Raw genomic sequence first — 24811 nt, 5'->3', positions numbered from 1 at the left:
TAGGACTTCTGCACTGCCTCTCCTATGGGGCACCTGTGGGGTGGGAGCAGTAATGGCTTTGGTGCAGGTCTGATTTCTCTGCTGTCATCGCTGTTATGAGCACTGAACACTGTTGTCTGCTCTTAGCTGGGATGGAAATTTCCCATGCAAGCTGCTGCGCTGCCTGGAATGCCAGGGCTGTCTGCAGGGCTGTGCTGGCTCCCAGGGCACCATGTGTATCAGCACAACGGGCTGGCACCTCGCAGCGTCTGTAGCCCTACGGTGCAACGGGTTGGCTTGTGGCTCAGTGCTTCAGCACTTAAGCACTTTAAGCCCCGGGCTTAACCGAGGGGAAACAACCAACCTGGTCTAGCGGAGCATACTGGGGGCAGCCTCGCTGCTCCTGCTGGGCTACAAAAGACGCTTCTCACCAAGTATGGCCCTGAGAGCTGGGGGCATGAAGCAGCCACGGGTGGACAAAGGCGCTTCTGGGAACCCTTGTGGGACAGACCCGGCAGCTCCCTGTGGGCTGGGATCAGACGGGACAGCCGGAGCGCATCACGGACCCGACTTAGGGGAAGTGGTTTGGGGGTGAAATAAAGGGTTCGGGAGGAGAAGAAAAAGACTGAGGACGAAGCGAGGCGCCGGCGGGAGGCTGGAGGAGCGCTTTGCTCGGGGTCCGGCGGAGGGCCGGGCAGGCGGCCCGAGGGTTGGATGCCGTCCCCGGGGCGGCCCCCTCTCCCCTCCCTCCTCCCCCCCACCCCCGTCCCCTCCCGCAAGGCCGGGCCGGGCGGCGGCTCCGCTCCCCCCGCGGGGCCGCACAGCCGCTCCCCGCCCCCGCGCCGCCGCCGCATTTAACGGGGACGCGCGGCTGCTCCGTCCCGTCCGGCCCGTCCCGAAGCGGCCCCGGCCATGGCGCGCCCGTCGCTGCCGCTGCTGCTGCTGGCGCTGGGGCTCGCCGCCGCCGCCAAGTCCCCGTACCAGCAGGTCCTGCAGCACAGCCGCCTCCGCGGCCGGCAGCACGGGTAAGCGGCGGCTCCGCTCTGCCCGCGGGGAGAGGGGGGAGAAAAAGCAAAAGAAATGCCCGCAAAACTTTTCCTTCCCTCTATTGGTGCAGCTGACGGGCTGCGATCGGTGCCGTGCTTCTTCCTCTGCGACTTTTCCTTCCTTCCTCTGCGACTTTTCCTTCCTTCCCCCGTGATTTTTCTTCCTTCCTCTGACAGCTTTCCCCCTTTCTCTAGGATGCTTCATAGTCCCGATGCCCTGTTGGATCGCTCAGTGATGCTATCAGTCTCTCATTAAGGAAAAAGAGAACCAAAAAAAAAAAAAAAAAAAAAAAAAAAAAAAAATCCCAGATTTGGAATTGCTAAGCATCCCATGGAAGGAATTAATGTTTTCATGAATGTATAGAAAAAGAAAATGGTTTCAATGGCAGAAGGGTATCTCTGTGGGTGAACACCAATTTAACCTGACTGTACATCCTGAATGTTTTCCTGACTGAAGTCATCACTTCTTTAATCATAGACCTGAGATATGGAATACCTCAGCAGTGTAGGTAGATCTTCTGCTGGATGAGCAGTGTGTGATGGGTTGCATAGGTGGAAAACTGGCAGGTAGAAAACCAACCAGATCTTCATGGTTGCATGTTGGGAAGGAATTGGAGTGAAACGATGAGAGCAGCTTCAGGTGGCTTTTGTTGCTCATTGTGGTGGCATTGATTGAGCTGTAACCTCCATTGAAATGCATCACCGAAAGGTCGTGAATGGCTTTCAAAAAAAAAACCCTGGGCTGAAATATTGCAGTTTGATACTTGTCTGGCAGGGATCCAGCCCAGTATTTACAAGAAGGGGAACACTTTGCCTATCTGACTAGATAGAGAATCTAACAGGCGACCTCTGAGCAGACGTCTGTTTGTAAAATCTCAATGCTGAATGGATGGCAGTGATTGATGTACAAACACAGCCTTGTTCTTCATCTCTGAGTGATCTGAAGCAAAGTAAATACCCGGCGCTGGTGCTGTTCCTAAGGCAGAAGTTTGCTCAGAGCTGTGAGTTGGTGCAGCTTCGGTGTTAATCGCTGTGAGGGCAGCACAGGGGCAGATGTGACAGTGCTGCATGGCAGTGTCTGTAGAGGTGGTGAGGTTGTGCTGAGATAAATCCCATGTAGCTGACAGCAGCACTTGACTCATGGGTGCCTCCCTGATGGGGAGCACAACTTACACCACGCTCATTTTCAATCTGACTTCTGAACGCCGATTGATGATGTGTCAGAGGGATGCAGTGATGTCAAACCTCAAAGCTGGTGGCTGCAGGAGGGATGTGCAGGAGGAATGCCCCTCTGCTGCGAGCATCCTCTGTGTCATCAGTGTTCCCACTGAGCCAGCAACGAGCTGAGTGGGAGTGCTGGGCTCTGCGGCAACACTTGGACGTCTTCATTAATCCTTAAGCGGATCAGTTCAGGTCTGGGAGGGGAAAAGTATAGAGGGAGCATTAGGACTTGGAGATGAAAACTCCTGAGCATTGCCTGGGTGCAGGTCATGGGGGGCTGTGCTCCGTTCTGCCCCTTCCCAGGGCTGCCCCCAGCCCAGCAGCTCTGCCTGCCGAGCACTGGGCTCCAGCACAGCCCAACAATGGGCGGTTTGATCAGCGTGGAGCATTGGGAATGCCATGGCAGAGGTGATGAACTCCGATGAGGAGAGGGGAGAGTGTTGACAAATTCATTTTAAGCCAGACTGGGCAAAGACCCAGAATGTGCACAGCAGGGAGCCGCTACTACAGCCGGCCTGTGGGAATCACTGACAGCACAGCCCTGGGGGGACCTTTCTGCGTGGAGGAAAACCAGGGAAGAGCTTTTCCCAATAGGTCATCCCCCTGCAGTGTTGGGTCTCAGCGAGGGAGGAGGGGGAAAAGTAGCACCGGTTTGGGGTTTTCTTGGCAGGCTGCTCCCTGTTCGTGGGGGAAGTGATCAAACAAGTCCTTCAGTAGCCAGGCTTGTCAAGAGGAATATTAGAGGGATTGTCCACCGCCGTCAGCCAGACGCTGAAATCGAGGCAAGATTTGGAATTTCGATCTAATTGGAACCACATTTCAGAGTGGCGGGGCCAGGGGAGCTGAGGTGGGCTGAGTCACAGAGCACAGACGTGTCTCAGTCTCTCAGCTGTGATTTGGTGTGCGGAGCGCTGAGCTGCTGCCAGCCTGCGCCAGCTGGACGTTCAGATTTGTGATTTCTACTCTTTTATAATAGATTCTCTCTACTTGTCCCTCTCCTTACATACAACAAGGGAATGACATTTGTGCCCGCTCACACTAGCTGTGGGCACAGCCATGCCCATGGTCACAGCTGCTGGCGCACGAAGCACAGAGCGGTGGCGATGGGAGGAGCAGGGAAGCACTGTGCTGGCCAAAGCAGACGTGAGTCAGCTCCTGTTTGATCACAGCTTTGCTCTCAGCTTCTTAGAAAGCTGAAAGGCTGCTGTCAGCTCTCACTGAGGTGATTCACACACGCAGTGCCCCATTCTTCTGATGGAGATTGGAATCTCACAGCCATTGCTGGTCTGTGCCAACCCACACCGTGCTGCCTTTCCCCAGCAGCATCCACCTCCAGCACAGGTGGAGCCCATCAGACAGCAGAAGGACCCATTTTGGGTGCTGATCCGTATCTGTCTTCTGTTAGCTCCTAAACCATAAAAATTTGGGAAATGTTTGAACGATTGCCGAAACGTATTAGGTTTCAGTAGGGACTTCAGACTGTAAATTGCTGTTTGCCATAGAAACCTCAACCAAACCATTATTCCTACGTACGTTGGGGAGAGGTAGAAGATGGCAAGATGTGGGGCTTTTGCACGTGGTGAAGAAAAACATAACATTGCAGAGCGGAGAGAGAGCTCTTCCCTTTCTCCCTCTGCTTTGTCACCTCCCCAACACGCCCCACTCCCTGAGCTCCCTCCCCACTGACCCCTCTGGTTGCTGCTGGGCCCCTGACAGACCCCACTCTGCTTTGTCCTTCCTGCAGCCCCAACGTCTGTGCCGTGCAGAAGCTGATTGGCACCAACAGGAAATATTTCACCAACTGCAAGCAGTGGTACCAGAGGAAGATCTGTGGGAAGGCAACGTGAGTACTTGGGAACCACCCCCAGTGCTGCCCCAAGGCCTCCGCTGGGTGCTGGGATGGAGAGGCACGGAGTGCAGTGTGTGTTGAGTGTGTGCATTGGATGTTAAGAGTTGTTTCAGCCTTTTGCTGCTGAAAACATGGCTTGTGTCTTGTGTTTTTCTCCTATGGCAAACATGGTTCTGAAATATTTAGATGTTAAGAATGGAAAATACTGTGTTTATAAGTTCGTTAGCAGGTTCTGTTGTGATTAGACAAGTTTTCAAGCAAAGAGAGGGGAAATTTAGACTGGATATAAGAAAATGTTGTTTACAATAAAGGTGGTGAAATGCTGGAGCAGGTTGTCCAAAGATGTATTGGGTGCCCCATCCCTGGAGACAGCCCAGGTTGGGCTGAGGGGCTGTGAGCACTGATGGAGCTGCAGATGTCTCTGCTCACTGCAGGGAGTGGGACAAGATGGCCTTGAGGAGTCCCTTCCAACCCAAACCATTCTGTGATTCTGTGCTATTCAAACCCTGATGATTTATTCTAGTTGCATTTCTATATGTACCTGTATGGCTCATCTGTATGGCTCATCCAAGTGTGGATGCTATAATGGAGCATGGACCAGATGTCTTCTAGTAGTCAGTGTGTCTCCTTCTTTCACTGCTAGGCCCAATGCTGGAAAAAAACAAACAAACAACAACAAAAAACAGGCATAAAAGACAGCCTGATGGATACTGGAGAGACCACAAAATTCATCTGCGCATGTTTTCTTTGGAAGTAAAAACAGAAATAGAGAGAGGTGTCGCTTTTAGCCAGCATTCTGATGACCCCACCAGGAAAGTTAATTACACTCGCAGGCCAATTCCACATCTAAATGATAATATTCAAGTAGCTGTTGCATAAAGCGTGGGCACGAGCAGCCTGGGACATTCCTGCGAGCGATGCAGTCAGCAGATAATGATGGCAACGCATGCCTGACTCAGCACCAGGCTGCATATGGGAGCAGGGAAGCTTTTTGGAGTCCAAACAGGGCTTCAGACAGATGAAACCAAAGTCCAGGCAGCTTCTTCTCGCTTGAAATGATGTGTTGTGAGAAGTCACTGATCTAGAGCAAACAACAGGAATCATCTGCTGTGCGCAGCCCCTTGTGATGTGTAATTGGATCTATGGGAACGTGCTGCTCTTTACTGCTGATTAAATAAACTCTGGTTCTGTAGTAAACAGCAGGCGTTGAGGTCTGTAGTGGGGGTGAGCTGTGCTGCTGTTGCCTTTGTTGGTTTAGCTGTTTTTGCTGGCTGTTGGGTTTGGTTTTATGGATCTGTGTTGGTATTGTGAGGAGGGAGGTTGAATTGCCTCTTATGCAGAGCAAAACAACTCCCCCCTGATTCTATGAAAGCACCAAATCTGGGAAGATTTAATTGGAATGATCAGAATTCAAACTCCCATCTTGGCTGAACGGTGGCTTTTTTGATGTCAATGGACCAGATCCTGGCATGGCAGGGTGGTATCATCTTCACTTCTTCTGATAAGGGAGTAGCACAGCCTCCAAACAAAACAAGATAGTGCTGTGGGTGTGGGATAGCTTTGCTCTTAAAATCACTGAAGGGCAAGGAGATGCCAGCCGTGGGTTGCTTCAGCTCTGGAGCACGTCAGAAACTAAACCTCAAGCAACCCAACGTGTATTTGGCAGAAAGCAACTCACCCACTTATCTCCAGGAGGAGCTGGAAGGACTGGCATCTGGCAGTGCTTGGTGATGTCATTTGAGGAGAGGAGGTGATCTTCCAACCTTTTTTCCCCTGCTTTTACCCAAATGTCTTATCCAATGATACGTTGCTGAGAAGAAAGCACAGGCAGCATTAACCTGTGTGTTAACCTATGAGATAATGTTCCCATTACACACGGAATTTGCTCGCTGTTCTTCACTTTGCGTCATCCCAACAATGGGTTTTACTGTCCTTTTCTCCTTTCCTAGCCATTTCTGAGGCCAGGCTTTGCTCTGCTCCTTATACGCTGATGCAGAACAAAGAATGTGTACCTCACTCAGATTTTCTGGAGCACCCTGGGACATCTCTGATTACAGACATTTGCTGGTGATGGCTCCCTCTGGACGCGGTGCTCCCGGCGTATGGAAGCAATCAGGAGCTGTTCATAAAGGATGTTATTTGCTGTGCTGCAGCAAGTGGACTCTCACTGCAGTGTCAGGGCCTGGGGTGCTCCGTGTTGGGCGCTCTGCCTCCCAGGAGCATGCATGGGCACAGGTGATGGTGCCCAGCATGAGCCCTGTGCGTGGGGCTGAGCTGGTCTGGCAGAGCTCCTGAGAATAACCTCAAGTCCCAGAAATAGTCAGCATTTGGCACATATGTCAGCAGAACTGGAGGCTGCAGCCTTCACTGGGGAGCCACGCTTGGGTCTTCCCCAGGGCGGCTGCATGCACTTCTTCAGCCCAAGTGGGGTCCCAGTGCCTGTCTCGCCTTCTCTGGATAAGCATCATCGCTTCCTTCTTCTTCCTAAAAGGCTTTTTTTCACCTTTGTGAAGTCCTAGGTTGGCAGATGCTTGACTCAGTGCATCCGTTTCTCTTTTGGCCTATTATTTTTATTTGCTTGAAGGGTTGGTGATGTGACAAATTGGAAGTGTGTTGCAAATGCAGATATCTGGCTCCGGGAAGGTAGATTCGACTGCTTTGATTTTTGATTTCCTTTATTTTCCATCATCCTAGCATGTCCAGAGACACTGAGAGAGAGACTGGAGAGATGGAACCATTAAGGTTGGAAAAAGATCATCTAGTTTAGATTGCTTGGTCTTCAGGCATGCCCCCAGGCACATCACCTCCCAGGTGCTGCTCCAGAACCACTCCCAGAGGTGCAGAGGGTGCTGTGTGGCATTGCTCTGTAGCTCTCGCTTGACAGAACCAAGTTCTGACTGTGAGCACCAGTCTTGGTAACGTGGCTTTGCAAGCTTGCTTCTTGAACAGCATCCTCCAGTGCACTGGGGTGGAGGGCTGAGCCGGAGCTGGATGTGCACGATGGAAAATCCAGCTCATGCATCAGAAGGGGACTCTCACCTCTTTATCTACATTTTTTTTTCTGCTTTTTTCCTCTTTGTTGAAGTGTTGGCTCACGCAGTTGGGGAGAAATTAGATAGAGGATTTATGTACGTTTTATCATTGCATTACTTGCTGATGAAGTGAGATAAGGCAGTTGGCAAGAAGTCTGACACCGCTTTGATTTTAATGAGCACTGAAACTAGATTGTTTTGGTAATTAGGTAATTTTCCACTGTTGGTTATTCCAAGGCCAAGGAAATAGTTTATTTAGAGTATATTCTCATCGTTGTGACTGGGCTTTTTATATTCTCCTATCTCCCTTAAGCACTGGGTTCATTCTTTTGGAAGTGGGGGGTTGCAGTGAATGCCTCCCACACACATTATTTGCCTTGAGAACAGGACGACTTATACACATTTTTTTATTATTATTATTATTTGAGGAATAACTGGTAGCAGTGAGCTGCCCCTCAGTACTTTTCCTTTTTTTTTTCTTTTGAATTAACTTTATATATATATATATATATTATTTTTTTTTCCTCAGCTCAGGAAAAGAAATGAGTCTCTGGCACACTTTTTACAAAACCAAAACATATGGATTTTATTACAGGAAATTATTACAAATGGATCTTTATTCACTAATATATGCCTAAGCTTACTTTTATTACCTTGAAAAATGCACTTAAAATTTAATTTCACATCCTAAGAATGCCCCAGCAGTGAAACAATGACTAATAAAAAGCAAGGGGCTTGCTTCTGCACTCAGACACTTTGCCATTTAGGAGTGCAGCATTTCCAAATCAAAGGCTGAAGAGCTATGAAGACTCAAGTCAAAACTTCTCAGTGAGGGGGTCAGGAAATTGTGGCTGGAGGTGTTGCAGAGTGGGTGACAAGTGCTCTTTGTAGGAGAGTGTTGCTTATTGAACCCATGCTGCTGTGTGGAGCCAGTTGGGGTGACACAGAATCACAGAATCACAGAATGGCCAGGCTTGGAAGGGACCTCAAGGATCATGAATCTCCCACCCCCCTGCCACATGCAGGGCCACCAACCTCCACATTTAATACCAGCCCAGGCTGCCCAGGGCCCCATCCAACCTGGCCTTGAACACCTCCAGCAAAGGGGCATCCACAGCCTCTCTGGGCAGCCAGGATACCAGCACCTTGGCTTGGTTCTTGTGCCAAACTCTCTGGATTTTAAAGATTTGGTACAGCCAAAGGCTTTGGACAGCAGGGTCAGATTGTTCATCTTGTTAAAACTGGGACTCATGGAGAAGAACATATCAAAGAAGCATCCTTGTTCCCATATAGGTAAGTTATTCTATCCTGAAAGTGAGGCAGAGCAGCCAAGCTGCTCTCTGGGGTTGGATGAGGCTGCAGGACCAGCTGGGCCCCAGTGCTGAGCAGCCCCTTGAGCTGTATCCATGTTTCATTGGGCACACTGGGTGGTCACATTGGATGGATTCACCTGTCAGCCCATCAGCCACAGCAGGGAACACGGCTGATGGGGGATCATAGAATCATAGAATGGCCTGGGTTGAAAAGGACCTCAAAGATCATCTAATTTCAACCCCCTTGCCATGAGTAGGGTTGCCAAAGGGACCCGAAAGGATGGTTTCATGAGCCCTGAAACTGGCTCCTCGTAAGGGTCAGCACTTGGCTGAGCACCTTTCTGTCCACACGGCCTTTCCTGGTATTCAGAAAGCTTTCAAAAAAATCCCTGTTGAGATCGTACAGGACAAGATGGGAGGGGAGGTTGTGTTGGCACTCAGGGCCAGGTGATGCTGGTGGATCCCTTCAGTGGGTGAGTGAGACTGGAGGCTTGAAGGAGCCTGCCAACAAGTGGAGCTGATCCCACTGCTGGCCTTGGTGCTCCTTGCCAGTGTGGTGATGCTGGAGGTGACCCTCACCCCAAAAAGCAGGCGGTGTGGTTCTGTCCCATCCCACTGCCCTCAGCTCCTGTCCCAGCCCCCAGCATCGAGCCCTGTGTGCACCACATCCCTCCCACTCCTCACAGCTCGTTCAGCTCCCATCGATCCATAAATAAGCCTTTTAAAGCCTATGTCAGCACTCAGGAATTATTTATGCTGAACTTTGCAATGATTTCTTTTTAATCAGCTCTTCGTCTTTGATTACAGCTCTGAACCAGGGGAACTGTCTAGACTGGATTTAGTTTCTAGGGTGGAAAAAAACGAAAAATCAGAGGTAGGGGAGGGAGGTGGCAGAGGGAGAAAGTGTGTGTTTGTAATGAACACGAGACGGGGGGCTGAGGAAAGCAGAGCAGCAGGGTGTTAAGATCTCCAGTAGTCAAAGGAAGGGATTGCTTTAGGCAAACTCTTTCCCACATGGAATATATAATGTCTAGACAATCAGTCTGGGTTTGCTTTGTAATTCTCTTAGGAAACTGTGAGACAGAATTTATTTGCTTCTGTCACAGAAAAGCAGGTATTTGTTTCACTTGCTAGCTCTTAATTACCCTGAAGAATTCCCTCTTAAACCCCAGGCATTTCCACTGTTTGTTAACACTGTTAAAATGATGACAAATATCTGAAGCTTGAGGATTTTGCTTTCTCTGAGTGGGTGTGCACCGGACTTGTCTGTAATCCAGCTGGGAGCACGGAGGAAACAAGTCTGTTTAGGAGCAATATCGATCCGTCACTGCCCCAGCCCATCCATCAGATGGCCTTGCTCCTTTCACACCAAGCCTAAGAGCAACAAGTGAAAGAAACCCCTGTGAAAAATAAACAGATCACTCCCAGACTGACTTCTATTAATATTTTTTTTCCTGTTTATATGGTGACATTCCCTTTAATGGCCAGAACCAGATGACTTCTTTTATTTCCCATTGAGCTGCAGACAATAGGTGCAGCACTCAGGCCATGGATGCTCATCCATCACTGATTCCAAGCAGCCAAGACCAGAGATGCTCTTTCCCCTCTGGATCTGTCATGCCAGTGTCGCTATAAACAAGCAAATGGTTTCTGGGGTGGACAGGAGTGGGATGAAGCACAGGGAAAACGCTTGGCTAGTTTGGTAGAGCAGTCATACTGGAGTTGTAGTGCAGTTGCCCAAACCCAGCAGATACACTGGGACATCCCCAGATCCTTCTGAAGAATGGGATGAAGTCAATGAACAGAATTCCCATTGCCAAAAATACAAATACAGATCAGAGGTATTGGGTGTTTTGGTATGTCTTGTATTGCTTCGCTCTGTCATGAATCAAAGAAGCACTTGAATTTTCTCAGTCGTTAATCTTGTGTGCATTGAATGAGTGCACAGGCATTGGCTTGAAGCCCTCAGTGCTAGAGATGGGTGTTCAGTATTCACTGCTGGCTTGTGCTGGAGCAAAACCGCTGGGAAATAGGCAGCTAGCACCAAATCCCACCAGGAGATACGTGGAGATCATAAAATCATAGAATTGTTTGGGATGGAAGGGACCTTTAAGATCACCTAGTTCCACCCCCATTGCTATAGGCAGAGATATATCATCATCACTTCTGGGGCCTCTCCTAAGAGATACTTGGAGATATAGATGTCTACCATCGCTTGTAGGTCTGTGCCTCACTTCTCTGTCCCGTGCAGGTCCTGAGATGGTGCTGAGCTCACCAGCTCACTGAAGTTTTCTGCTGGGCCCATTGTTATCAATTTCCATCACTGTTTGTACAGAGACCAGCAAAATAGCTGGGCAAGGGTGGTTTTGCAAAGAAATAGTTTCTGTTTTTGTTCTGTGGAGAAGCTGGCAATGTACAGCCCTGGAGGAGATGATAGATATGGTTTGTCTTTTGCTCAAGTATATGTTTTTGAGGAAGTTTGCTTTAGAAACATCACCAAATAGGGATGAGTGCAGCCAGGGCTATAGCTAATATAGGAAAAGCAGTGAAACCCTCTTGGTTAATCTCCTATATCCATCTCTTATTCCAGAGTAATCAGCTACGAGTGCTGTCCTGGATATGAAAAAGTTCCTGGAGAAAAAGGCTGCCCAGCTGGTAAAAACATGTTTGACATTTTTTAGACTTCTTACATACGTCAGCCCAGTTAAAGAGAATGGTAGAAAATTGCTCAGAGTGAATTTGAGTTTTGCAATTTGTGCACAAGATTGCCTGGAATGAGTCAAAAATGGACTCAGCAGAGCACCAGCTGAGTGCCAGATTAGCTCCAAAGCGTGCAAAGTATTCCAGACAACTTAAAACCTTGGATATAATTAAACTCAATCAAGCATGGGAGGGCCATAGGGAATTACTCTTTCCAACAAGTAATACAGCTCTATTGGAAACGCAATTCAAGGTAACGATAGAGGAACAGTTCTGCCAGTCTCTGCTCAGTTCTGTTTTGGCAAGCGTGAGTTGGGCAAAATTCCCTTTCATAGGAAATACAGCTCATTGTCTGATGGGGGCTGGGAGAGGACTAGTGGGGTCTGGGGAACATAATCTGTCTTCTTTCAGCGCTGCCACTCTCAAACATCTACGAGACCCTGGGAGTGGTGGGCTCTGCTACCACGCAGCTCTACTCCGACCGCTCCAACCTGAGGCCAGAGATCGAAGGACCTGGAACTTTTACTATTTTTGCCCCAAGTAACGAGGCCTGGGCTTCCTTGTCTGCTGTAAGAGTTTACTCCCCTTCTTCCTCTTCTTCCCCTGGCTTTCTGTAATGGAGATTCAGCCTCATCTGCAGAGCAGGCACATCCTGGTGTAGGAAGGGCTGGGAATTTCCAAGATGGGAACTGCTGTCAGCTCCAGAGCTTTGTTTCTGACAGATCCCAGCACTGCCCAGTGATGTGGGTGCTCAGCAGGGGGTGGATATAGCAGTCACCTCATTCACTTTTTCCTGCTTCTTAGTGTTAGACGTTGCAGTAAGACAACAAGGAAAGTTGTCTTCTCTTTCTGTTTTTCTTTACGGCTTTGTTTATTCTTGATCATTTTGAAGCCTGTACTCCCAAGCAGCAGCAGCAGAGCTGGTGTGGAAAGTCACCTTTCTTTGTCAACGCCTTTGGTCACCTTATTGCATGTCCATGCCATGACCCCACTCTGGAGCTTGCTGCCATCTGTCTGCCAAGGACAGGGCTGCCAGAGCTGCTCGCTGCTGCTTTAAGGCAAAAGATGAGCTTTGATGGAAGTTAGAGCTCTGAGTCTGCCACAGGTGGCATAAGGTTGAACACATCACCTCGTCCACACACACACGTGGCCCTTTGGTACAGCCAAACCTCCTGACTCTCCCCAAGGACAAGCTGAAAAAATGAACAAGCGCTGAAAAATTCATGTCGCTGATTTTCAGGAAACACTGGATTCCTTGGTCAGCAATGTCAACATTGAGCTGCTCAATGCCCTCCGCTACCACATGGTGAACAAACGGGTCCTCACAGATGACCTGAAACATGGGACAACGCTTAACTCCATGTACCAGAACCTGCCCATCCAGATCCACCACTATCCCAATGGGGTAAGATGTTGGCATTCAACCTGCCCAACAGCAGGCTTGCTGTTCTGTTGTCTTGCAGCTCCTGCACAGTTCTTTATCCTCCAGATCTATGTAATGCTTAGGCTGAAGACTGTTGACTTAGGATAGACGTTTAGAAGGAACTAAAAAAGAATATTTGTAAGTGGTTAGTTCTGTAGATGCTGTTGCAGGGAGGTTGCCCATACTGCTGTATAACACGATGCTTGTGTAAAATTTGACATTGCATATTTTCTTAGGGTAGACAAAACCACTGATTGCTTTCAAAGCTTTTTAAACACAATACCATTCAAACAGTTTTTGAAAGAGCATTCTCATTCTTTATGTGTTTTTTGGTTGTTTTTTTTTGTTTAGGAAACCACATTTCTGCTCCTGCTGGTTCAATATTCTAGTGCTCACTGTGTTTGAGATAGAATAACAGCAGCAGCTGCTTCACCTTCTTGTTTTAGTGCCCATAACGCCCTGTGCATCTTTCCCTCTGCAGATTGTGACTGTGAACTGTGCCAGGCTGCTGAAAGCTGACCACCACGCCACCAACGGAGTGGTTCATGTCATTGACAAAGTCATCTCCACCACCACGAACAGCATTCAGCACATCGTTGAGACTGAGGAAAGCCTGGAGACCCTTCGGGTGAGTCTGACCCACGTGTGCTGAAGGGCTCCTTAGAGATATTCACTTGTCCCACTTCTTATGAAGTTTGCCAGTGTGTGAATGCTGTGACTCTACAGCTGCTGATAGCATCCTTGTACTGACAGAGCTTGTTTTGCTGTAGGAAGAATGCTCAATATCAGTGGATTTTTATGAGAATAATTGTCACCCTGCTACTGCTGTCAGGAGGAAGACACAGACTGAGTCTGGCCCCTCTCTCTTGTATGATAAAACCAGCCTTAGGAGCTGTTAACTCTTCAGATTTGATGTGGACCAACATATCTGCTTTGCTGTCTGCCAAGTTAAGGAATAAAGAGGAAAGCAGAGGAGTTCTGCAGTTCGCCAGCTGTAAAATCTGGTCTGAATTATTTACTGGAAGTGCAGTGACCCTTTCCAGGCACATTGGGGTATTCGAACTGGCTCTGAGACTGGCCCAAAAAGCTCTTGTACTCAGATTTTTGGAGCACAAGAGAACCAAGAGGCCAGGCCAAATTTATAGAGGGACCAAAGTGCTGAAAGAAGCTATTCAGGACTTTTGTACGTGCACTGAAATTCTAAAAGCTGTAATAAATCTGGCTCTCAGTGACTGCCTGGACAAAGCTGCTGACCTTTGCATTCTGGCTGGACGTATTTTACCCTTTCTCCTCATTTCTCTGAAGGCTGCTGTGGCTGCTTCTGACCTCAACAGCTTGCTGGAGAGTGAAGGCCAGTACACCCTTCTGGCTCCAACCAACGAAGCCTTCGAGAAGATCCCACGAGAGATGCTGAACAGGATCCTGGGGGACCCAGAAGCCCTGAGAGGTAAGTGATTTGTTTATCAAGCCCACCGAGAGAACAAAGATTATTCTGCAGTTCTTTGGAATTCCTTTTTAAATAGATGTGAGCAACCCTTTGGTACAGTCTAACAATAGCTGCAGTCAACACATTTGACATCCTCCATTTTTTTAGCATGGACAGTCCAGGCTTCTTTGGATGTAGTTGTGTAGATGTGGCGGAGAGGGTGTTAACAGATATAGAGGAGGGAGTGAAGCAGTGTTCGAAGTATTTTCTTAGCTCCTCTTTGTGGTGATGATTTCTATCAGTCTATAGCTAGAAGAGTACTAGCATCTAATCAGTGTAACTTCCTTTGGCAAATGAATTGAGTAATCACACAAAACCTTTCTGAAGTTAGCAAGGGCATATAAAAATCATCCGTTAAGAACACTTCATTTCACAGACTGCTGAATTAAAACCAGCACAGTGTGAAATAGCAGCGCATCCTGTGTCATGGAGCCTCTGTACTTCAGAGGCCCTCACCTTTAGAATATTATCCCCAAAACCTGCAGTAATTGCAGGGTTGATATTTCCAGCTCGCTGAGACACTTCTTCTTTCACAGACCTGCTGAACCATCACATCCTGAAGTCAGCCATGTGTGCTGAGGCCATCATTGCTGGGCTGACGATGGAGACGCTGGAAGGAACCACCCTGGATGTGGGCTGCAGTGGGGAAGAGCTGACGCTCAATGGGAAGCCCATCATTGCCAACAAGGACATCCTGGCTACCAACGGCGTTGTCCACTTTGTCAATGAGCTGCTGATCCCAGACTCAGGTATTGGAGGCACTGTTGCATCTCTTGTTCTGTTCCCTTTCTTTTGTCTGGCTGTTTGGTTTTTTTTTTTTTGTCAAGGAAGATTTAGGGGATTTAAGTTTTTTTTTGTAGCAATAAGTGGATTGTGTTGAATGAGATGTTACTATGCATTGCTTTTCTTTTCAGCTAAGACACTGTTTGAGTTGGCCCAGGAATCTGAAGTTTCTGAGTCCATGAACCTTTTCAGACAAGCTGGCCTAAGTTCACATCTAACTGGCAGTGAGCGGGTGACCCTCCTTGCCCCAGTGAATGAGGTGTTCAAAGGTAATACATGGAGTAAATCCCTCTCTTCTATTGGTCTGGGCCACAGATCTGCTTCGAGCTGTCTCTCTTTGGATGAGTTTCAGTGTGCAAACACGCAAACCCTCTCTCAAAAGCCTCAGCTGTAGATGGTGACATGTAGCTTCAAAATTAAAAGCTGTTGTGGGTAGTAATCTGCATGTGGACGTTTTTAGTGCCTCTGTGGTCATTCTAAGTGAGTCACTAGTTCTGTCCTTATTTTCTTGGCTGCAGATAAACGCCCCACTGTTGACAGCAATATGAGAAATTTGCTTCTGAACCACATTGTTAAAGACCAGCTCTCCTCTAAATATCTTTACCACGGTCAGAAACTACAGACGCTGGGTGACAAGGAACTGAGAGTATTTGTGTACCGCAACGTGAGTTTGTGCAGCTTGCAGTGCTAAATATGGGCGGTTGCTCTGCACAGATGACTTCTGTCCTATCCCGGATCTCTCTTTCCAAGCATATGCTGATAAAGTTGTTTTTCTGGAATTGCATTTGCAGAACCTATGCATTGAAAATGCCTGCATTGCTGCCCATGACAAGAGAGGGAGGTTTGGGACACTGTTTAGTGTGGACAAGATGTTGACCCCACCAAGTGGCTCAGTGATGGATGTTCTCAAGGCAGACCATCGCTTCAGGTGACCTTTCTGCTCTTGCTAGGTGCCAGTTAGAAGCAGAAGAGCTGCTTCTGTTTGCTATTCTATTTACTATGGATCACAGTCTTGACTATACATAATATTTTTAACATGGGAAGAGCACCAAAACCACAGTCTCATTCTGAAATTATAGGCAGTGAGACTTCAAATATCCCTTCCTTGAATTGTGAGCCAAGAGCGTGTAGTCCCCTTGTGAGTCTGCTATTACAGTAAGAAGCTCTGTAGCCACCTCAGCCTATCAGAACTGCTGTGGCCAAGACTTCGTGTCTCCTCACGAGCTACTTTGTCCCCAAGGATTCAGCAGCCCCAGCTTGCTTTGTCATTTCTCACATGTTCTTGTTGGGCCTTGCAGGATCATCTACTGTCTGGTCAACTTCTTGCTTAATTGACTTTCTGGACCCCAGCAGGATTTTGCAGTTGTAACTTCACAGCTCAGAGACCAATGAATGTAATTTGTAGTGAAGCACCAATGTTTTACATGTCTTGCAGTACGTTGGTGGCTGCAATCCAGTCTGCAGGTCTCATGGAGAACTTGAACAGGCCGGGTACCTTCACTGTCTTTGCTCCAACCAACGAAGCTTTCCAAGCCATGCCACAGGGGGAACTCAACAAACTGATGGGTGAGCATTTCTAGAGCATTCAGCTGCCGTGTGTTGTTGGTGTGGTACGGAGGAATGACTCAGGTTCTCTGCCATATCTCATTCTTTGACCCTGTCTGCTGCGAATGTGGAGCTCCTACACAACTGATTTGGAAAAGCCCAATGCAGCAGAAAGCTGAGGGTGCACAGAAGGGAGTGGAACTGAGCCCTCACACAAAGCGTGGCCATGGGCTTATACTTCTGCTGGGAAGGCATGTTTGTAGTCTGTGCTACAAACTTCCTATGACTTCAGTTTGGCTGGGCTAGTTGGTGTGAGCAGGACGGCTCTAAGGTGTTTCTAGAGAAAGCGAGGAGGTTTCTGCCTTGCACATCAGGGATGGAGCAGTGAGAATGTAGCATTTAATAGCACAGATTTGGGATGGATAAAGAAAGTTCTGCAAATGGCAAACATGGGCCATGGTCAGCCTCAGGTTGCACTGTATAAAATGTTATTTTGAAAGGAATGGAGCTGTTGTTCCATCTATGCATACACGGCTAAAGCAGGAAGTCTGACCAGTACTCTGGTCTAGCATAGATGGAGACCAATATCCTGAAAAGCACAGGCATGCAGACTGGTGGTAGAGAAAAGCGTGGGAGTGTTTAATAACCCTCATCTGAATAAGCAGCAGGATCTCTTATTTTCTTCATGCTGGAAAATGGCTGTGGTTGGAAACAATGCCAGGTATTTCAGAGTAACATCTTCTCGTCATTAAAGCCCAACCAAACATTGATGTCATAATTCAGGAAGCATCTGCCCATGGTGGCTGGTTATCCTTTTAAGTGCATGGATGAGGAATTGGTAATATCAGACTCCACATCCAGCGCAGTGCTTAATGTATAAATATTTCAGAACTGTTCTGCAGCTATTATAAACGGCTGCAGGAATGAAGTATCCCAGATGTGGGCACTTCAGATGTTCTTGTTTTTTCATGCAAATGTTTAGCTTACACTTCTGACGAAGAAGTGAATCATGCTGGTGAGGTTGTGCAGTGTGAGCCGTGACCACCCTAGAAAAATGGAAAAAAAGCTTAGAGCCTATATCAGATATAGGCAGCAAAACAAGAAGTCCGCATCGCTGGAGGAACTTCTCTGGTTTCTTACATGAAGGCGATTTTTTGCACTAGCTCTTCCCCAGCGTCTTTCTCTGGGATTTGCTCTGGGTTTTATTCATAGCCTGTAAAGGAAAACATGGAGGAGGGCTGCTGGCCCATGCTGTGCACACTGCTGCCTCTTGGAAAATAGGTGGTGGTGGGGAAACCTCTTGCCTTCCTAAGATCTGTTTCAGAGGACAGCTAAAAGAATAAGGAGAGACCCAGTGAGGTGAGGATTGGGCTCTCAGTCTATGCACCATCAGTGACATAGAATCATGGAATGGTTTGACTTGGAAGGGACCCTTAAAACTCACCTAGTCTGACTCCCTTGCAATGAACAGGGACACCCACAGTTCGATCAGGTTGCTGAAAGCCTGGTCTGTCTCTCCTGCACTTTTCCCTTTCCTACCCAGGAATCCTGCAGTTTCACCCATGGAGATTATTGCAAAGTGTCATTAGCGTTAATGAAAGTATTAATGCTTGCAAGTACCAGGGTGCTCTCTGGGATTCCCTATTAAACAGAAGATTTTTCCCCTCTAAACTTCATTGAGAAGTGAAAATAGCACCAGAAGAAGGTTCGTGGAGTGCATGGTGAGAAAAACAAGGAGACTGCATCACCAAGAGGAAAGGATTTCATGCGTAGGGCAGAGCTGATATGTGTGAAGGTGGGACACTGTCAGGGAAGATGGTCTTGTTGGGATGCTGACCTGCTCAGGCAGGAGCAGCCTCAGTGCCATAATCAGCTCTAACCAAGGGGTATCCAACAATTCTTTTCAATTTTACATTGTTTCCTTTTCCTTTTAGGAAATGATGATATTTTCCACGTAGGGTCATTCCAGCAGATGAAACACAGGAAGATAGCTCTGGTGTAAATGTAAATGTTTTCTTCCCCCAGGTAACGCCAAGGAGCTTGCCAGCATCCTCAAGTTCCACATGGCTGATGAGATCCTGGTGAGCGGCGCGGTCAGCGCGCTTGTGCGGCTCAAGTCCATGCAGGGAGACAAGCTGGAAGTCAGCATGGTGAGTCAGAGCTGACGGGACATGGTCTGTGACCAAAGTCCATGTCAGAGCACAGAGGATGTCTGCTCAGTTGGGTTGTTTGTTGGGAGGCTGTCCTAAATGTGCACAGAGTCGCACCAAGCTGTGTTTCTGGGGCTGTAGTGGAGGAACTCTTGCCATGTCAGCAAGTTGGCAACTTTGAAATGTGGTTTGCTTCAGCTTTCTCCCCAGAAGGCCAATTGTAAATGACTTCCAGGAGCTGTTATAAATTTAACCCTGAGTCATGGGGAAAAAAACATAAATAAATCAAATGAATAGCTTGTTCGACTAACACGTCTTTTTCAGTGTAATGAAAATGATCTCTGCATGGGCTCCTCTAACACAGCAGGAGTTATTTAGATGTGTAATTTCATTTCAGAAATTCTGCACTCCATTAAGAGAATGTAGAATTCCCTTTTGAGGACAAATATATCTCAGAAAATATGTAACTCACAGCCTTCTCTATTCATAAGGAAGAAAACACAGGACAAAAATGAGAAGGTTGCTGTTCCAGAGTGTGTTGAGTTGGCCAACCCATGTGACAGACCTCTGCCATGTCCAGCCATGGTCTGCTCACTCCTGCTGCAGTCCCCATAGTAATCCCTCCTTGTGCCAGGATGCTGGTGCATGTGCAGTGTTTCCACCCAGCCCACACAGAGCCTGTGCTTCAAAACCTGCTGGCTGCTCTGCTCAAGCTATCACTTGGTTTTATACTCTTCTCAATTGGCTGGGGAAGTGAAAATGCTTACAACCATGTAGTAAACGAATGAGTTCAAATGAAGGTTTTATAAAATTGGAAAGCACTGATGACAAAAGTTTCTCGTTTTCTGCTTTTTCACTTTATTTTCTCCTCCTGAACAGAAAAACCACGTCATACACGTCAACAAGGAGCCCGTTGCTGAAAGCGACATCATGGCCACAAATGGTGTGATTCATGCTGTGAGCTCCGTCTTGCAGCCTCAGGGTAGGTTGGTGCTTGGAAGTGCTTCGAGCCACACCATCACAGCAGAACTGTCACCAAAAACCACCTCTTGTGTGAAGTGAGCGACATAAAACATGGAGCAGACCGTGCATGATGATGGGTGTGCAGCACAGCCTGCTCTTGCTGGAGCGGGTGCTCTGCTGCCTTGCCCTCTGGGAGTTGTGGTCTCTCCACCTCTGCTTTAGGAAGGAGCAATTACTTCACTTTATTGTGAATGGTTTGGGATTTTCAACACGTGCTTTGAAATACTGTAAGGAAGGAGCCTGAGTGCTTTGAATGCCCTCTATATATGTGAATATCTATCTATCTGAATATATATTTCTGTGTCTAGTATTTCAGTGCTGTCTCTGTTCCACTCTTAGCTTCAAGACCACAAGAAAGAGGTGACGAGCCTGCAGATCCTGCATTAGAGATCTTCAAACAGGCATCTGCTTTATCTAAGGTAAAAGGAAAAAAGAGCAAAAAATTCACTGTTGTAGAACTACTGAAATTACATTTTGGTAACAGTGATTTGAAGATAATGTCACACTTAGATTTTGGCTTCCAAAGAGAGTAAATGTGTATGTTTTCTGGTTTGATCCATCGTCTTTTCTTTATTTAATTGTCTAAGAAGTGGTACTTTTTCAACATGAAGGCTAATTGATAGCATACCTTGTACTCCTTGCTGTGTATGTCAACCTCCAATAATGCAAATGGCACCGAAGAGTCATTTATCTGCCTCCTCTTCTGCACTTTTGGCAGTGTGAGGAGAACTAGCAAGTAGCTAAACATCAGAAATAGAAATATTCTTCTAGTAAAGCTGCTGTGTGTAACAGTTTGGAGACTGTGGGTGAATGTATTGACCTGCAAAGCCTTACAGCTGTCAGGGGTTTGTTGTAGTTATTCAAACACGATGTTTTCTTCCCATGCAGGTTTCTCAGAGGAATCCTCGGCTAGGTAAGGCAACCTCTCCACTTCTCCACTCCACCATATGTCCCTTCCCTTAAAGAACAATGTAGTCTGTACTCTTGCTGCAAGCAAGATGCAGCATACCCAGGAGGGGAGCGTGTCCGTGTGTCTGTCCCACCCAGTCTGCTCTTCCCTTTGCAGCACCCGTCTACTCCCGGCTACTGGCGAGGATGAAGGAGAACTCGGGTGGGTTCTGACCATGCCCACTGCCTCCATCCCATCCCTGCCCACGCCACGGGGGAAGGACAGAATTGTTGAAAACCAAATATCGCCCTTAAGTTTATTTTTGTTTCCAATGGAATGGATCGGAAAAATGAAAAGCCATATATATATGTATATATTTTTAAGACCGTTTTTATTTGTTTTTGATCACAAAGTTTCCACCTTGAGGATAGTTGGGTTGGTTTTTTTACTACGTACCCAGTTTTGGGCTTGCTCTCTATGACAGAGAAAGGCAGGTGCCTAATTCAGCCCTGATTCAGCAGCACAGAGAGATGCTTAGGGCTCGTTCTGGGGCTGCCTTGCTTGGGGGTGAATTAAGGCCCCTGCTCCAGGCTCCCAGCTGTGGGCTCTGCAAAAACCAGGCTCCCAAAGTGAAAAGCTGGGCATGAGCTCACCAAAAGCCCCATCCAAACCAGGGCTAGAAGTGGGAAATGTTGGTTGGAATGATCTGTGGATGTTCAGCTTTCTGAGCACATGCATCACCAGAGTTGCCAACTGTACCACCAATGGTGACTGATTTGGAGAAGGTAAATTTGTTGAATTCATTAACCAGTACCCAAACAATATATATATTTTTTTAATTATTATTTTATTGGGTTTGGTTGGTTGGTTGGTTTTTCTTTTTTGAACAAACATTGGTTTCCTTCTCCTTTGTTTTAAACATCAACCATACAATTCTCATTTGATTGCTTTTAACAGAAGCCTCTATTGACTTTGAAGAAACTGCATAATTATAAGCTATGGATTGAACAGTTCTCTCTTTTTTATTTTTAATTGGGTTTTGTTTGTGCCTATGGATTTTAATTTTTGTTCACAAAAAGCATTGAATTGAGAGTTCTCCCTGGCAGAAGTCTTCCATTAAATGGTGCCTTTGTAATAATGGTTGTGGTTTTTTTTTTTTCTCTTTTGTAATAAAAAAAATTAAAAATAAAATCAAAAATATCAATACAAGAAACGTTGGTAATCCTTGGCGGATTTTTATTGTTTGTTTGTAACTGCCTGGTGGTGTTTGGTGAGGAGGGAGATTTGTGTTAGGGCAGATTGGTGTTTCCATACCTAGTAGTGAATCATTCTTTTCTTGTCCTCTGTGTCCGTAATTTTTTGGGTCTGGAAAATAGGTGAGCAGAGGGATAGCTGAACAACCACCACCCATAGCAGCAGAAAGCTGCACATAAATCCAAAAGTCATTTATTTTGCTTCTCCAAAAATATTGCCCTCCCCTCAAACTGAGGGACTCCCTGCAGGCTGGGCCTTGCCATCCATGGTGGTGGGAATGGCTGGGCTGGCTTCAGTGCTCCCCTCCACAGGGGTAGGGATGCAGGGCAGCCCCAGACACTGCAGGGCTTGATATCCAGCACAGCTCACAGGGCTGAAGGTGTCCCAGAAACGTACTTAGGGATTAAAGTGCTCCCACACCCATCCTAACCAGCAGCAGCATTGTGTCCCAAGGGCACCATTGGCCTCATCACTATGCCAGCAGCACTTCACCCCCTTCTGGGGCTCTGTTTTTATTCCCTGACTGGGTATTACCTGTAGTAAAACCCATGATTACCAAGGAAAGAAGAAAAAGGATATCAAGTGCAGCAAACAAACAAACAGAAAAAAGAAAAAGAAAAAAAACCAAACCACAAAACCCCAGAAGGCTTTGGTCACTCTGGCTGAGACACACACTTTTTCTTCCAATAAAAGCCCAAATTGAAATCCCGTCTGCATAATTCAGATGCGCGAAAAACAATCAGCCTCTTATTTCCTTTCTCCAGCCTCCCATCTCATCATCTTGTTTCCCTGGGGTGCTGCAGCCCTCTGTTATTTAAGCCTGGAGTGATGGGGAATTCTGTGAGCCACCCATTCCAGCCCCAGGAGACAGGCTCCTGGGAGAGGCTCAGCTTTTTGCAATCAGGATGATTAATTGTGGGCTCATACAAAAACCTGAGAGAGGAAAAAAGAAAAGTCTTTTTGGGGGTTCCTTAGTAGAACATGTAGTTATAGGGGTAGTCTTCCTGTTTTGTTTTGTTTTGTTTTGTTTCATTTTTGTTTGGTATCATCTGCTTATTCCCTTGATGCTTTAAGAGTAAGTGATACAAAGCCCTTTACCGTTTGGGAAGTAGATCTGCACCTTCTCAAGGTGAGTGCCTTTTGCTGGTACCTTCTTTGCGTCTGACTTGGTGATGCTGAGTGTTTCTTGGCAAAAATTAAGCTGCTGCAGTAGACAGAATGGGGGTGAACTTTGCCTGGGTGTGCTTAGTACCAAGGAGCATCCCATCTGCTGGCAGAGAGCAGTCTTCATCTCCTGGAAACAGAGCTCTGGCTTCCCATCTCCTGGTTTATGGGCAGGCATTGGGTCTAACGGCGATGTAGGGGTGGTCTCCGTGTTCTGTGCATGCCTGATTTGCCAGGCTTGTTTGGTAGGGGATGCAAACTATGAATGTCAGCGGTGCCTGCAGCAGCTCCCCCAGCACTGTGGCTGCAGGTCTCTTGTCTCATTCTGTTGAATTCCCTGGAATCCCACATCCTGGGGAGCCTTCCTGCGGGCTCTGTGTTTGGAAACCCTCAGTGCTTTGGTGCCTCCAGGCGATGGTTTGCATTAGTGGAAACTCTGGAGATGATGTAGTCCTCTTCTCCAGTGATTGTAGAATGGTTTAGGTTGGAAGAGACCTTGAAGATCATCTGGTTCCAACCCCTGCTATGGACAGGGTTGCTCCCCACTGGATCAGACTGCCCGGGGCCCTGCTAACCTGATCTTAAGCACCTGAAGGGATGGGGCAACCACAGCCCTGGGCAGCCTGTGCCAATGCCCTGATCAGCAGCCCTGATTCAGGAGCGTTTCCCCCCTTTCTGTGAGCAGAATCAGGGCAGTGCCAGCAGCTGTCCCACAGTGAGATGGTATTGCTTCCCCTGATGGAGGATGGAGGGAGGAAGCAAGAGGCAAGCAGCTGGGAGATGAGGAAATGAGGAGTGCTGAGGCCATGGGAATGTCCAACTCAGTTGCCATTTTCTGAAGAGAAATTCTGTTTTTGTTTTTTTATTATTATTATTTTTTATTTTTTTTGCACTGTAATGGAAGGTGGAAGTGAAAGGCGGAAGGAAATGGCTGGTGGTGTGGAGAAACATAACTGCTGTAGGGAAGTGCTGGCTGAAGGGCACAGAGCTGCACCAGGCAGGGAAATGGAGGAACGTCCCAAGCCTGGGCTGCAGTGGGATGGGAGCTGGAGGTCCCCCCTGCACCCACTTCCAGGCAGCACTGGAGTGGGAAGAAAAGGGCCTTGTTAGGGCAATTTCTGTGTATGCCAGTGCAGGAATGCTGCTGGCAGCATCGTGGGCATTGCAACCAGTGCCATGGGAAAACAACCAGTAAGATTGGAGTTCTGGGGTATGCAATCCATGGGCGTGCTGCACTGCATTGCTGAGTTCTTACAGCTGGAGCATTTCCACCCCAAAACCCAGTGTTTGTAGGTGCACACAGCTATAGCAGGCAGGTCTGTGCTGCCTCATAGCTCCTTCCAGGGCTGGGGCATCCCAGCAAGGAGACAAAATGAGAGCGAGTATGTGCCTTCTCAAGGAGATCTCAGTCTAAAAGGGAAAAAAGCAAATAAGAATGTGTTTTCCTATTGAATATTTTCAGGACTGCACAGACTCCCTTGTTTACTTTTCTATAATACTAACTCCTTCACTTGCAGTGGCTCCAGTTAAAGTAACTGATTGCACACTGAATGGACAAACATAGCTTTTAAGTGCATGCTCTGCGAGGTGCTGACTTCTTGTCGGTGCTCAGCCCTCAAACTGATGTGCAGTAGGCAAATTCCATTTGCTGGGCACAGTGGTGTGGGCATCCCAGAGGGATGGGCAGCGGCGTCACTGAGGGGATGGAAACTTCACACTGAATGTGAAATGGTTCATTTTGGGGAGCTTGGTGCAGTGGGTTTGTGCATTTACATCCTGAGACAAGAACCAGAGATGCTTTCCTTCTAGAAAATTCAGACTTTTCCAGTGGCTTTCTGCAAATATATTTATTTTGTGAAAAGCAATGCTGTGCTCTGTCTCAGGAGTGCTGCAGTGGAAAACATGTGCTCCTCCTGCAGCACGGAAACTTGGGAGCACCGAGTTTGGCTGATGA

At 47.5% G+C, this 24811-nt stretch overlaps 1 protein-coding gene across 1 annotated transcript; it reads left to right on the top strand.

The window, feature by feature from the left end:
- The first annotated feature begins 790 nt into the window (after window positions 1-790).
- Window positions 791-21652, top strand: TGFBI (transforming growth factor beta induced). The gene is made up of 17 exons (XM_085236686.1): window positions 791-1004; window positions 3991-4089; window positions 11031-11095; window positions 11552-11709; window positions 12381-12545; window positions 13045-13191; window positions 13869-14010; window positions 14586-14798; window positions 14964-15101; window positions 15351-15496; window positions 15624-15760; window positions 16268-16398; window positions 18403-18527; window positions 19407-19509; window positions 19890-19969; window positions 20439-20463; window positions 20617-21652. The coding sequence occupies exons 1-17, from the start codon at window positions 892-894 to the stop codon at window positions 20670-20672; spliced, it is 2043 nt and encodes a 680-aa protein (XP_085092812.1). The 5' UTR covers window positions 791-891; the 3' UTR covers window positions 20673-21652.
- The last annotated feature ends 3159 nt before the right edge of the window (window positions 21653-24811 follow it).

This window comes from Meleagris gallopavo, chromosome 15 (assembly GCF_905368555.1).
Source record: "Meleagris gallopavo chromosome 15, MGAL_WU_HG_1.1, whole genome shotgun sequence".
Taxonomy (NCBI): Eukaryota; Metazoa; Chordata; class Aves; order Galliformes; family Phasianidae; genus Meleagris; species Meleagris gallopavo.
Note: the sequence above shows the minus strand (reverse complement) of the source record. Positions and strands in the feature narration are given on the sequence as shown.

Bases quoted from the DNA above. Each gene is read 5' to 3' on its own strand.
- TGFBI (XM_085236686.1), top strand. From the start codon at position 892: ATGGCGCGCCCGTCGCTGCCGCTGCTGCTGCTGGCGCTGGGGCTCGCC. The intron at 14,799-14,963 runs GTATTGGAGGCA...TTTTCTTTTCAG, and splicing joins GCTGCTGATCCCAGACTCAG to CTAAGACACTGTTTGAGTTG. The intron at 18,528-19,406 runs GTGAGTCAGAGC...CCTCCTGAACAG, and splicing joins ACAAGCTGGAAGTCAGCATG to AAAAACCACGTCATACACGT.